This window comes from Podarcis muralis, chromosome 16 (assembly GCF_964188315.1).
Source record: "Podarcis muralis chromosome 16, rPodMur119.hap1.1, whole genome shotgun sequence".
Lineage (NCBI taxonomy): Eukaryota > Metazoa > Chordata > Lepidosauria > Squamata > Lacertidae > Podarcis > Podarcis muralis.
The window spans coordinates 11,310,926-11,324,498 of record NC_135670.1 but is presented as its reverse complement, the minus strand read 5'-3'; the positions used below and the strand labels follow the sequence as shown (position 1 = coordinate 11,324,498).

The 13,573-nt window shown below is 48.7% G+C and overlaps 1 protein-coding gene across 1 annotated transcript; it reads left to right on the top strand.

Annotated features, from left to right (window-relative positions):
* Positions 1-3,589: 3,589 nt before the first annotated feature.
* Positions 3,590-13,025, top strand: GNG3 (G protein subunit gamma 3). Its single transcript, XM_028710600.2, has 3 exons — positions 3,590-3,935; positions 9,208-9,313; positions 12,201-13,025. Exons 2-3 carry the CDS (start codon positions 9,215-9,217, stop codon positions 12,327-12,329), a joined length of 228 nt encoding a protein of 75 aa, XP_028566433.1. The 5' UTR covers positions 3,590-3,935; positions 9,208-9,214; the 3' UTR covers positions 12,330-13,025.
* The last annotated feature ends 548 nt before the right edge of the window (positions 13,026-13,573 follow it).

The window sequence follows — 13,573 nt, the reverse complement described above, 5'->3', positions numbered from 1 at the left end:
AACACCTGGTCCCATCCAATATTAGTCCTACTCAGAGTAGCCACACCGAAATGAGTGCACATGACTGAGTTAAGCACATGGATTTCAATGGGTTTACTCCAGGCAAAACTTAGCCCAGCTTCAATTCTAGCTAAATCTTGGTGTGTTTTTTTAAAAAGATACTTAACACACCAGGTCACAGCTTAGGCTAGCAAAGGCACTTCCCAGCCAATAAAACTGATAGTGAAAAAGGAGGCATTTTGTATGTGGGGAGGGGGCATTGATTTAAATATACACCAGAAACAAGGGGATTAAGGCAAGTTTCTGCACTTCTGAATTGCATCCCATATTGTTTTTTGCGGGGGGGGGGGGGAGAGTTCCCAATACCCAAATCTCCGACGGACGACAGGTTGAGAAGTAAGCCAAGCATCCTGAGGTTTCATTCGAAAGCAGGTGTGCATGTGTAAGGAAGGACACCTGGGTTCCAAACACAGCACCCAAAGTGGGTAAAGGAAGGAGGTCAGAAAGCTACTCACACACTCCAGCCACAGCTAGGTGGGTGGGGAGATAATTAGACCCCTGGACCCCTGTGTCCCAACCAAAACTAAAGGGGAGGGGCCGGATAATTAGAGACCCGGACGCCTGGGTTCTAGCCACAGATAGAGGGGGGGGGGGAGAAAAGTAGGTACCCGAACGCCTGGGTCCCAGTCACATATGCGGGGACAGATAATTATACACCTGGACTTCTGGTGCCAGCTACACCTGGAGAAGGGGGATGAGAATTAAACCACCTTAGTTGTTTCCAGCGCCGGCTTGAAGCTGCAGCTCCTCCTCCCCTGGCTCCCCCTCCTCTTCTTATTTCTTCTGCCTCTCCAAAAACTGGCTCTGGTCCTGCCTCTTCCGGGTTTGGCCCCGCCCTTGCCGATCCTCCGGGCGGGGAGGGAGAGGGAAGAGGAGGAGGCGGGCCTCTCTCTCTTTTTTTAAACGCTCCTGCTGCGAGCATCTTCCAGTCACGTGGGGAGAAGGATGCTGATGCCGCCTGCCTGCCTCCCGTTTCCATGGCGACTGCAGCAGCAGTGCAGGAGGAGGAGGGGAACCAGGCCTCTTCCCATCCTCTGCCAAGGACAATGGTGCTGGGGGGGGCGGGGGGGAGGAAGCTTGGGGTTCAAATCTCCACTCAGTTAACTGGGTGGCCTTTGGCCAGTCCTCCTCACAGGATTGATGTGAGGATAGAATGGGGAGAGGGCAGAATTGTGTGAGCTGTTTTGAGCTCCTAAATCAGGCATAGGCAAACTTGGCCCTCCAGATGTTCTGGGACTACAACTCCCATCATCCCTAGCTAACAGGACCAGTGGTCAGGGATGATGGGAGTTGTAGTCCCAGAACATCTGGAGGGCTGAGTTTGCCTATGCCTGTCCTAAATGCCCCAGTACTGTTGTCTAGGATGAATGGTGAAATATCACCAAGGTGCTGGAGAGGCTGTGTTGAGTTAGGCACGTATTCTCACGTGTGATGGACCTGCCTGCAGGTCTGTACACCCTGGAATCTACTTTTTGATGAAATACAGTGGTACCTCGGGTTGCATACGCTTCAGGTTACATATGCTTCAGGTTACAGACTCCGCTAACCCAGAAATAGTGCTTCAGGTTAAGAACTTTGCTTCAGGATGAGAACAGAAATCAGGCTCCTGCAGCAGCAGGAGGCCCCATTAGTTAAAGTGGTGCTTCAGGTTAAGAACAGTTTCAGGATAAGAACGGACCTCCGGAACGAATTAAGTACTTAATCCGAGGTACCACTGTACAGGAAATTGGAAAGCAGCCGGTGGACGGGCCCCCACAACAGGTGTTGGTGCATCGTTTTATCATTCAAAATGCCGACATTCCACACACCAAGAAAAATTTAGTTGGGCATCTTTTAATGGTAACACGCTTCCTCATAACTAAACATTGAAATGATCTTCAGAAAGCACCTTTATCTTATTGGAACCAGAAAGTATGGTACATGGCATTCCTGGGGAAAAATAACGCACAACCCGAATTGTACATGGTGTATCAAAAACTGACAGTTTATTTTTTAATACAGTATTTAGAACATTTTTCTGTCATCAGAAGAAGGAGATATGAAACATCAAAGCAAAGACAAAAAGGGGGCAAAGCATGGGCGTAACCAGGATTTATGTTAGAGGGGCAGGCTTTATGTTGGGGGGGGGGGGGCGCAGAACCTCAGTTAAGTATTTTTAATTGATTTACTTGATTGATGGGGCTGCTGCCTCCCCTGCTCCTCATTGGCAGCACCCATGGGGCAGAGACATCAATACAGTGGTACCTCAGGTTAAGAACTTAATTCGTTCCGGAGGTCCGTTCTTAACCTGAAACTGTTCTTAACCTGAAGCACCACTTTAGCTAATGGGGCCTCCTGCTGCCGCTGCGCTGCCGGAGCACGATTTCTGTTCTCATCCTGAAGCACTATTTCTGGGTTAGCAGAGTCTGTAACCTGAAGCGTATGTAACCTGAAGCGTATGTAACCCGAGGTACCACTGTAATCCATTCCAGACATTTGGTATAATAAAAATTATAACAAGAGTATAACAATAAAAATACAATTAACACAGATATCCCTAATTTTAAAGGGGGGTGAGCTGTACTTCCAGCGAACCTTATTTTGTGAAACTTTGCATATATTCCTGCTTTGGGACTTCCTAGAGGCATTGGGTTGGCCCCTGTAAGAACAGGATGTTGGACTAGATGGGCCTTTGGCCTGATCTAGCAGGCCTCTTCTCTTGTTTCCTCCCTCACTAAGAAGGGAAAGCAGAAGGGAAGATAGGTTAATAAACAGCCAAGAAAAGGGTCCCTCTTGGGGCTGTAGCTCAGTTGCAGAGCACCTGCTTTGCATGCAGAAGGTTCCAGATTCAATCCTCTGCGTCTCCAAGAACATCTGAGAGAGACCCCTGTCCGAAACACTGGAGAGTGTATACCGCTGCATGCTAGAGGGATCAGGGATGTGGCTCATTGCAGTGTAGCTTCGTAGGTTTCCGTTATGTGCCTAGGTCCCCTTTCTACTGGGGGAAATGCAGGGATTTAGGCCTCCGAATAGCTGAAGATGGAAATCGGCAGTTTCACTCGATGTGAAGGAGCGGCGAGGCCTTGGAGCGGCAAAGAAGGCTTGTCATGTGGCACCGAGTGGAAAACGGAGACAATAAAACATTCTTTTTCCTTCAGCTTTCTGCCTCCCACATCACACATAGTTCAAGGTGCTGCAGGGAGTGGAAGCTGCTTGTGTACCTGCTGTGCCTATTTAGAAAGGGGTGGTGGTGAGGAGCCTGGAAGGAGGGGAGAAAAGTAGGCAATGTGCATTGATGTCAGATTTCCAAATGAAAGGGAGATGCTGACACCGTACTGCAGCTCCCATGCGCCTGTACCACTACGCACATGAGGGGTGTGTGGGCCAGCAGCCCCCACTCCTTAGCTGTGCCTTCCCCACACAACCTCATGCCTCTCCTCTTTAATTAAATTTCCTCCATAGCAGCTGTAGCCTTCCACTCCAGAAAAGCGGCTGTCTTTTTAGAGAAACCCATCTGGGGGGGTTTACCTCCACGACCAGCACCACCCCTGCCACAGAGATGGTTCAGCCCCAGCCTTAAGTGGCTTGTTGGAGCATCCTCTAGGTACCAGTTCTATTTAATTAAGGTCCATCCTGGAAGAGGTGAGGAGAATACTGGGGAGACACCAGGGTGGAGTCCCCGCTTTGGTGGGGGGAAGGAAGCAGAAAGGTGCCTTGTGGAAAACACCCACGCCCTTTCCTCTACCCCCCCCCTCCAGTCCAGGTGGGGAGAGAGGACCAGAGTCTTCCTCTCTACGCCAGATCATCTGAACACACCCAAGGCTGAGAAAAATCAACAACAGGCACCCACATTTACACCCCCATCTCTTCATTCCCAACAGGGATCCAAAATAAAGGTCTGTATTGGGGGAAATCTCCATCAACTCTGAGGTGGGGGGGTGGAAGGCGGCTCCTCGCATGCAGGGAGGGAAGATTTGGATGTCTGACATATGGAATCTCTCCAGGGCAGAGACCTAATGTTGATGGGCCTATGCAAATGTTTAATGTAATTTTTTTTCTGATGAGCCAGGGATTTGAATGACCATTTTGCGCTATTCTGACAGTGTGATAGATTTTCTTATTGTATGTATTGTGTGGCACACTGCCTTGTGGGAACTGCTAGTCTAGAAATGCTTTTCTATAGAAATAAAATGTGGCAAGAGGGTAGACAAAAGAAGGAGGGTGTGAGTAGCTGTCATAGCTTTGTGTTTCCATGGTCTACGTTCCTTGGATTGCTTGGGTTGGGGGTGGGGAGTGGAGGAGAAGCAGATAGAAATAGAGGAAAGGGCTTCTGGCCAGAGATTCCTTCCCCACAGCTATGCCAAGCATAAGGGAACCAACACAAATGTGAAATCATAGTGGGGGGTCTTGAATTATGATGCCAGCCTTTGGAACAGCCATTTGTTCATGCTTCATAACATCTCCCTGCCTGATATAGCTTTCCTGCACTCCCCACCCCTCGCTTTTATTTTTTGCATCTAATAAGAAAGGGAAAAGGAAGGAAAGAGGTGAGGGTGGGGCAGCAATTTTAAAAATAATAATAATAAAGGATTGGGTAGAGCTCATGGGGTGAGTATTTGTTCTCATGGAAGGTGGGCTGTAAAGGGAGGAAGTGAGATAATGGGGGGAGCTTCTTTGTCTTGAAAGGGGGAAAAACGCGTGTGGATAAATGTAACCCTCATATAGCATTCATTCGCTGCAGGAATATAGGAAACCGCCTTATACCAAGTCAAACCATTGTTCCATCTGGCTCAGTACTGTCTACTCTGACTGGCAGTAGCTCTCCAGGGTTTCAGGCAGGGCACTGAAGCCATGGCCCAACGAGCTATGAACCTTAAAACGAAGGTACATTAAGGAACATAGGAAGCTGCCATATATCATGTCAGATCACTGGTCCATCTACTTCAGTGTTGTCTACACTAACTGGCAGCAGCACTCCAGGATTTCAGGCATGGGTGGAGATACTGGAGACTGAACCTGGTTCCTTCTGCAACTGAACTATGACCTGTCCCCAATACTCCTTGACACCTACTGTATATTTGGCCTATTGGCTGATGCCCCAAAGAAAATATCTTAAATTGAGGACACATGTGACTGAATGGAATGCTATCCTGGAGTGAATGGCTTAGGTCAGTGTTTCCCAAACTTGGGACTCTGGCTGTTTTTGGACTACAACTCCCATCAGCCCCAGCCAGCATGGCCAATGCTCAGAGTTGATGTGAGTTGAAGTCCAGGAACTTCTTGAGGGCAACAGGTTCCTCATCTCTAGTTTAATGGCTTTCCTCTCAGGATGAGCTGATGTGGTGCCCTCCAGAAGGTAGTGGACTACAGTTCCCATCATCCTTGTCCGCTGGCCATGCTGGCTGGGGCTGATGGGACCTATAGTCTGACTACAAAGTCTGGAGAATATCATGTTGGCTTTACAATCCACTGTACCACTAGCAGGGGTCCTTGTGTTGCCTATTCCAACAAACCCCTTGCAATGCCTTCTGTAGTCACTTCATTTGGCAGAATGTGAAACCTTTTTAAGAAAGGGAAAAATAAATGCATTGGTTGGCTACCAGGGCTTTCAAACCCCAAGGCCTGAACTTTTCTCCCTATATATTTGGGATCGGTGAGGGAAAGTACTGTTGCATTACTCCCAGAGACAGCCTGTGCTTTCCTTCTTGTCCTTAGGCCATTAAAAATACAACCACCAGATTCCTGGTTTGAGATCTTGGCTTAAATCAAGACTCCTTAGCCTGAGGCCTGGGCCTCTCTTCCTCAGGCCAGACCTAGGTTATTGCTAGAACTCCATCAGTCTCCATTGTCTTTAGCTGGGATGGGAAGAGTCCCTGTCTGGGCCTAAGAAGTTGCTGCCAGCCAGGGTTGACAACACTTTTACAGACCTCTGATTTGACTCAGACCCCATCCGCACTATATATTTATAGCGCTTTTATCCCACTGCAGACACAGCTCCCCCCAAAGAATCCTGGGAGCTACCATTTGGTTAACAGTGTCAAAAGTTGATGGGAAACATCCCAACCTTTGATATTGTCATTGCAATACTGTTTTTTGTCTGTATGCTGCCTGGTGATGTTTTATATGAAAGTGTGGTTTATAAAGGAAGAAATAAAATGTTGCTGGACTACAACTCCCATCATCCCTGTCCATTGGCCATGTTGGCTGGGGCTGATGGGCATTGGAGTCCAAAAAAATGTCTGGAGGGCAGCTAGTTCCCCTTGAAGCTTTGACCTTGAAAACAGGTCCAGGTTCAAGCTAACAGCTTCTTGTTAAAAGAAGCCTTGTCAGGGACTGGTCAAGTGCCAGGAGTTTGCAACACCGCTCCAGCCTTTATCAAGGTTAACCTGATGCGCCACTTTCATGGCAACATCACCACTGGATCATGTTGATTTCCCAATCATGCTCCCAGTGGCACAACAACTGCTTTGCATGTGCATAAAATCCCAGGTTCGCTGATCAGCATCTCCAGCTCGGGCTGGGACCGCCCCTTACCGGAAACCCTGGAAAGCCACTGCCAGTCAGTGTAGACATACTGTGCTAGATTGAGCAACGTCAATAAATTCCATTGTTCAAAGTATTTGCATTTCAAACTCTCCCCTGCCAACCCTGTATTTAACAAGCACTCACAGGAGGAAAACCAGGTGGTGTACTGTAGAGTATATAATTCCTCTGGATTATAAAAAGATTAATTGGAAATTAGGTGGGTGGCAATTTAGGAGTGGGCCTCCTTAGCTGTGGCACCTCATCTGTGAGCTGCAATTTGTTCAGGGGTGCTGAGTTTTGTTAGGAGACACCCTTGTTCCCTTCCTAGAACTGTAATTCTCAGAGTTCGCTGGTTAGGGTTGCCACATTTCAAAAGGTAAAAGCCTTGCCTAAGATCCAGGACAAAGCGCCACCTTTCAGAAATCCCTCCCGGACGTCAATTCTGCCTTTTAAATCATGGTAATGTCCGGGAAAATCCGTTTGATATACGGTAAATGGCAGAGGATAAGGCCAATGAAGGTCGTCATATACAGAACTGTCATGGACAGAATGGAGGAAAAAGAAGTACAGTATTATATGCTCACCTGAAGTTTTACAAAAGTATGTAAATGCTCTGGGTACTGTTTCAACACGAATGGAAACAGCTAAAAGTACAGTGGTACCTCGGGTTAAGTACTTAATTCATTCCGGAGGTCCGTTCTTAACATGAAACTGTTCTTAACCTGAAGCACCACTTTAGCTAATTAGGTCTCCTGCTGCCACCGCGCTGCCAAAGCACGATTTCTGTTCTCATCCTGAAGCAAAGTTCTTAACCTGAAGCACTATTTCTGAGTTAGCAGTGTCTGTAACCTGAAGCATATGTAACCTGAAGCGTCTGTAACCCGAGGTACCAGTGTACAGTTGACAATTAAGGGATAATTTTGGGTAATGGATTGTAACTGGAGAGTTAACGCAGTAATATTAGAAGCTAAGGTCGTATCAACAATGGCGAGTGGGAAATCATTTAATTAAAATTTCATAAATTTGGTATTGATTTGTAATAATCAGTGAAGATTGGGTTGAAATTTGGAAAATCAATTAAAAAAATAGTATGAGAAAATCTGGACAAATGGCAGCCCTAGATTGATTGTAACACTACTCTGAGAATTGTAGCTCCATGAGGATAATTGAGTCTCCTAACAACCATCAGCACCTTCAACAAGCTACAGTTCCCATGATTCTTTTGGGAAAGCCATGGATGTTTAAAGGGGTATTATAGTGCTTTAAATTAACGGTGTAGATGTGGTCTTTCATGTGATTCTACTGCCAGGCAAATAAATGTTTATTTGCATAGGATTTTAGCAGGTAACGTAGGGGCCCTTCCAGACGGCCTGTTTATTGAGGTTTCTTCCTAAATTGCTTTGCAGGGAGATGAAATGATATACACTATTTAACAAGCATTCACTCATTGGTGGGGAGGTTAGACGATGTTGCCTCAAAGCAGGTGTTATCCTACTTATTCCAGTGCGTTTTCCCATTCTTTATCGCAAAAAGGCTGTTCTTTTGTGGAAGTGGGCTTATTGCCCAAGATCTCCCAAATCATCTATAAGTGCACAACCTGGATTTGCTGTTATGCGAACTAATCTTGCCCACAAACAGAGAGTGTCTCAAAAAGCCCCCTAAATTCATGGTGTGATGTTTTCAACCTGTTGTGTTCCATTCTTATGCTGTTGCTCTGTTCAGGTGTTAATTTCCACGCAACTCTGTATTTTGTACTTGCAGTTTATCATCCGTGTTGCAAGCTGGCCTGACAATGTTCCCTGAAGGGTGGGCTAAAAGAATCCTTTATTTAAAAAAATGGCAAAAAATTGTGGGCCGCTTTACAGTCCCAGCTCATTCCAGATTAAGTTGTGACCAATCAAGATGCATAAAAAGTAGGGGGGGGGGAGAGCACTTTGGGCTAGATTGGACCAAACCTTCATCTAGGTCAGGATCCTGTTTCTCCAAGTGACGCCAGGAAACTACCAAGCAAGGGCAGGGCAGCGTACACACCATACATTTTTAATATTTTCCCCCTCTCCTCCTCCCCAAAAGAATCCTAGGTACAGTGGTACCTCGGGTTACATACGCTTCAGGTTACAGACTCCGCTAACCCAGAAATAGTACCTCAGGTTAAGAACTTTGCTTCAGGATGAGAACAGAAATCGTGCGGCGGCAGCGGGAGGCCCCATTAGCTAAAGTGGTGCTTCAGGTTAAGAACAGTTTCAGGTTAAGAACGGGCCTCCGGAACGAATTAAGTACTTAACCCGAGGTACCACTGTACTGTAGTTTGTTCAGGATGCTAGGAGTTATAGCCCTGTGAGAGGTAAACTACAGTTCCCATGATTCTTTGGGGGATGCCGTGTGTTTCTAATGTATGGTATATACACAACCCATACAGGCAATGGCCTCCTGCTGTTATTTGGTCCCATAAACTCGCATGCAGAGGTAGAGTGCCTCTGAACATGCAGGTTCCATTTAGCTAAATAGCCCTTGAGAGTCCTCATCTCCTTCATACATTTGACCAATCCTCTTTTTTATATATAAAAAAACTCACCTAAAATAGGGTCCACAGTGCCACCCAGTCTTTTTATAGTATCTTTTGCTCCATGATTTCTGTCGCAGAATCCTCATGAAGGGCGAAACTCCAGTAAACAGCACTATGAGTATTGGGCAGGCCCGGAAGATGGTGGAGCAACTGAAGATTGAGGCCAGCATGTGCAGGATAAAGGTAGGAAATAGGAAGAAGGGAGCCAAAAGGGCAGGAGATTACTGCTCCCCCCATTGGGGTCAGGTGTGACGCACGCGCCGCAGATGCTGTTGGACTCCAGTTCCCATCATCCCTGGCCACGTTGGCTGGCGCTGATGGGATTTGTAGTGCCAGCCACTCAAGGGCCACAGGTTCATCACCCCAAGTAGTAGAGCATGTGCTTTGCATGCAGAAGATCCTTGACGTCTCCAGGCAGGGCTGTGAACCTTCCCAGTCTGAAACCCTGGAGAGCTGCTGCTAGTATTGGGCTAGATGGGGGAAATGACCTGGCATTCCAAATTTGGAAAATCAGAAGATGAAAATTCGCAAAAAAGAGATGACCTGGTGTTTATTTATGTAGCACTATCAGTAAATGTGATGCGACGCGGGTGGCGCTGTGGGTTAAACCACAGAGCCTAGGACTTGCCGATCAGAAGGTTGGCGGTTCGAATCCCTGTGACAGGGTGAGCTCCCGTTGTTCTGTCCCTGCTCCTGCCAACCTAGCAGTTCGAAAGCACATCAAAGTGCAAGTACTTCAATAGGTACCGCTCCAGCGGGAAGGTAAACGGCGTTTCCGTGCGCTGCTCTGGTTCGCCAGAAGCGGCTTAATCATGCTGGCCACATGACCTGGAAGCTGTACACCGGCTCCCTCGGCCAATAAAGCGAGATGAGCGCCACAACCATAGAGTCAGTCACGACTGGACCTAATGGTCAGGGGTCCCTTTACCTATCAGTACATGTGGCACCTTGGAGAGGAGGGGGGAACAGGTCCCTGCCCCAAGGAATTTACAATCTAAGGGTGGCAAGGGCCACAGTAGAGCAAGCCTGCTGGATCAGGCCAAATGCTTATCTGGTCCCGCATCCTGTTCTCACAGTGGCCGACCAGATGCCCCAAAGCCCACAAGCAGGACTTAAGTTCAACAGTGATTTTCCCCATTTGCGATTTCCAGCAACTGGTCTTCAGAGACCTCCTGCATCAGCCCCAAACCCATCTAGTCCAACATCCTGTCATGTATGGCAGGCATCTTCTGCAGGCAGAGCAGCTGCTCAACCACTTCGCTTCGGAGCATCCATACAAGTCTGTGTGTGTACTCAAGGAACATTGAATGAAATTACCCCTTTGTTATGTACTGAAGTTCTCACCCTGGGCCAGCAGGGGGATACTGTAGATAGTTATGCAAATGAAGGATCGAAAGCGACGTTCAGTGATTGGATAGTTTTAGAAAGTTGTTACAGTAACATGGTACTGGAGCTCTATATAAGCAGGCTGACTGAGCCCTTCAGTTTAGTTCAGTTCTGGCCTGTGAATAAACAAGAGCTGTTTGAAGAATCGCTGTGTCGTCTGATATGTTCACCCACAACTTAACACCCTTGTAATTTTTGAAGAACATGAAGTCACTGCCCATTTGAGGAGGGTGAACAGCAGCTTGGGCAGATCTCCCCCCCCCCCCCCGAGTTCTGAATTGTTAGGAATGCAGCAAAGCTGCTTTCTGGTCACAACTGCAAGCAACACATGGCTTGCCCAGATGCACCCTCATGTGGCGAGAACGAGCTTTTACTGAACTGTACAGTCAGAAAGGTCGGCAGTTCGAATCCCCGCGGCGGAGTGCGCTCCTGTTGCTCGGTCCCAGCGCTTGCCAACCTAGCAGTTCAAAAGCACCCCCAGGTGCAAGTAGATAAATAGGGACCGCTTACTGGCGGGAAGGTAAACGGCGTTTCCGTGTGCTGCGCTGGCTCGCCAGATGCAGCTTTGTCACGCTGGCCACATGACCCGGAAGTGTCTCCGGACAGCGCTGGCCCCTGGCCTCTTAAGTGAGATGGGCGCACAACCCCAGAGTCTGTCAAGACTGGCCCGTACGAGCAGGGGTACCTTTACCTTTACCGTCAAAAAAGTCTCCTCAGTGGGAAAGTGGTAGATAAACACAATCGGTAACCAAACAAGCAAATAAATTTTTGAAAACATCAGCAGTAAAACACATGCCTGGCATGCAGAATGTACCAGATTTCGCAGCAGGGCATCTCCAGTTAAAAGGATGAAAGAGCCATCTCTGCACGAGATCCTATGAAAGCCACTGCTGGGCTAGGTCAGGGCGGGGGAACCTGTGGCTCTCCAAATGTTGCTGAACTCCCAACTCCAAACATCATCCCTGGCAACTGACCGTGCTCGCTGGGGCTGATGGGAGTTGTAGTCTAGCAATATATGGCGGGCACCTTTGTAGCCTTCTCTCCATTCATTTGTCCAATCCTCTTTTAAAGCCATCGAAGTTGGTGGCCCACACTGCCGCCTATGGGAGTGGGTTCCATAGTTGTTGAAGAAGTAACTTCTTTTAACTGTCCTGGGTCTTCCAACATTCATCTTCATTGGATGTCCCAAACTTCTACTGTTAGGTAAAGGTAAAGGGACCCCTGACCATTAGGTCCAGTCGTGGCCAACTCTGGGGTTGCGGCGCTCATCTCGCTCTATAGGCTGAGGGAGCCGGTGTTTGTCCGCAGACAGCTTCCGGGTCATGTGGCCAGCATGACTAAGCCGCTTCTGGCGAGCCAGAGCAGTGCACGTTAACACCATTTACCTTCCCTCCGGAGCGGTACCTATTTATCTACTTGCACTTTGACGTGCTTTCAAACTGCTAGGTTGGCAGGAGCTGGGACCAAGCAACGGGAGCTCACCCTGTCACGAGGATTCGAACCGCCGACCTTCTGACCGGCAAGCCCTAGGCTCTGTGGTTTAACCCACAGCACCACCCGCGTCCCTTTAGTGTTACGAGGGAGGAAAACTTCTCTCTATCCGCTTTCTCTGTGCCATGCATCCTTTTACAAACTGACATCATCAGAAGGCTGGAGTTTTCAACTCTCCCCCTTCCCTTGGCAGGTCTCCAAGGCTGCTGCAGACCTGATGACTTACTGCGATGCCCACGCCTGCGAGGACCCCCTCATCACCCCTGTGCCCACCTCCGAAAACCCGTTCCGAGAGAAAAAGTTCTTCTGTGCCCTCCTCTGAGCTATGTCTGTCTCCCCACCTCACCCCCTTGGGCCCAGGGGGGCATCTGGGCTGCTCAGATTTCCTTCTCTCCCCCCGCCCCATCCTTCGCATCTTCCAGTCCCGGGACACCCTTATCACTGCTCAGTGTTGAATTGGGTTTGCGCAGGAGAAGGCTGCCATGTACCTCCAAGCCCAAGTCTTGGCTGTTTTGGGGAAGGGGTTGGCAGGGCAGTTGCGGAGGTTTCCACTTTCAAATTCCCCCCTCCACATCTTCCATTGCAAGGCTAACTACTCCATACACTTCAACCGAGCACAATTCAAACTCTGCAAGTGATATGGATACAGCGCCCCCTCCTGTTTCCTTCTAAGTGGACCCTCCACAGTCAACACAGGGTGGGAGGAAGAAGGCAACCATTCTCCCCAAAACGAGACCTAGAGGTATTAACCGCCCCCTACTGTATGCCCAATCTATGGATGGTTTTGCTACAAACTGCCCCCTCCAGCTACCCACCACCTATTTCAACCAAGTCCTAATGGCCAGAGGGACTGAAAAGTTTCACCCTCCCCGCAAAAAAATTCTACCCAGGGGGGAAAAGAGCGAAGGGTTTTGATTTCTTCCAGAACGGGCCGAGGCGGCTTGTGCCACACACACCTGCCCAACTCACACTGTATCAGAGAGCACAGAAAGTAATAAAATTAACTGGAGCCACTCAAGCTGGGCCGGAGTGGTTTTGAGCTGGAGAGGTGGGGAGGGATCTGCTAAGGGGTCGGGGAAGACCTGTGGGCCCTGCAGCTGTTGTTGGGACTCTTAGCTCCCGTCCGCCCCCAGCCTGAGCAGCCAATGCTAACACAGGAAGTGGCCCTGTACTGGGTCGAACCCAGTGGTGGCTGGTGTCCATCGGGGCTGATGGGGTAGAAGGCAGGGGAGCCCAACAGGAGGTTCGGCCAGAGACAATGGGAGGCAGAGCCAACTAACTCTGGATCAAGGCAACAAAATCAAAAAGAATCTCTGGCATGCAAGGAGGAGGTATGGAGGGACTCTTGGTTATCAGGGCTGCAGAACTCTGGCCCCAGGTTTGCTCAGGGCAGGTGTGCAAGAGCGTGTCGAAAACTTGAAAAACGGAACCACCGGAAACTTGGGAAGTCCGAAATGTGTTCCTCTCCCACCTGCTGCCAATTGGTTTCAGGGTCTTCTTTGAGCTCGAGAATAAATGTAGTTAAAAAACGACGACACTGACGCTGCCCAAAGGGTCCCCCAGACT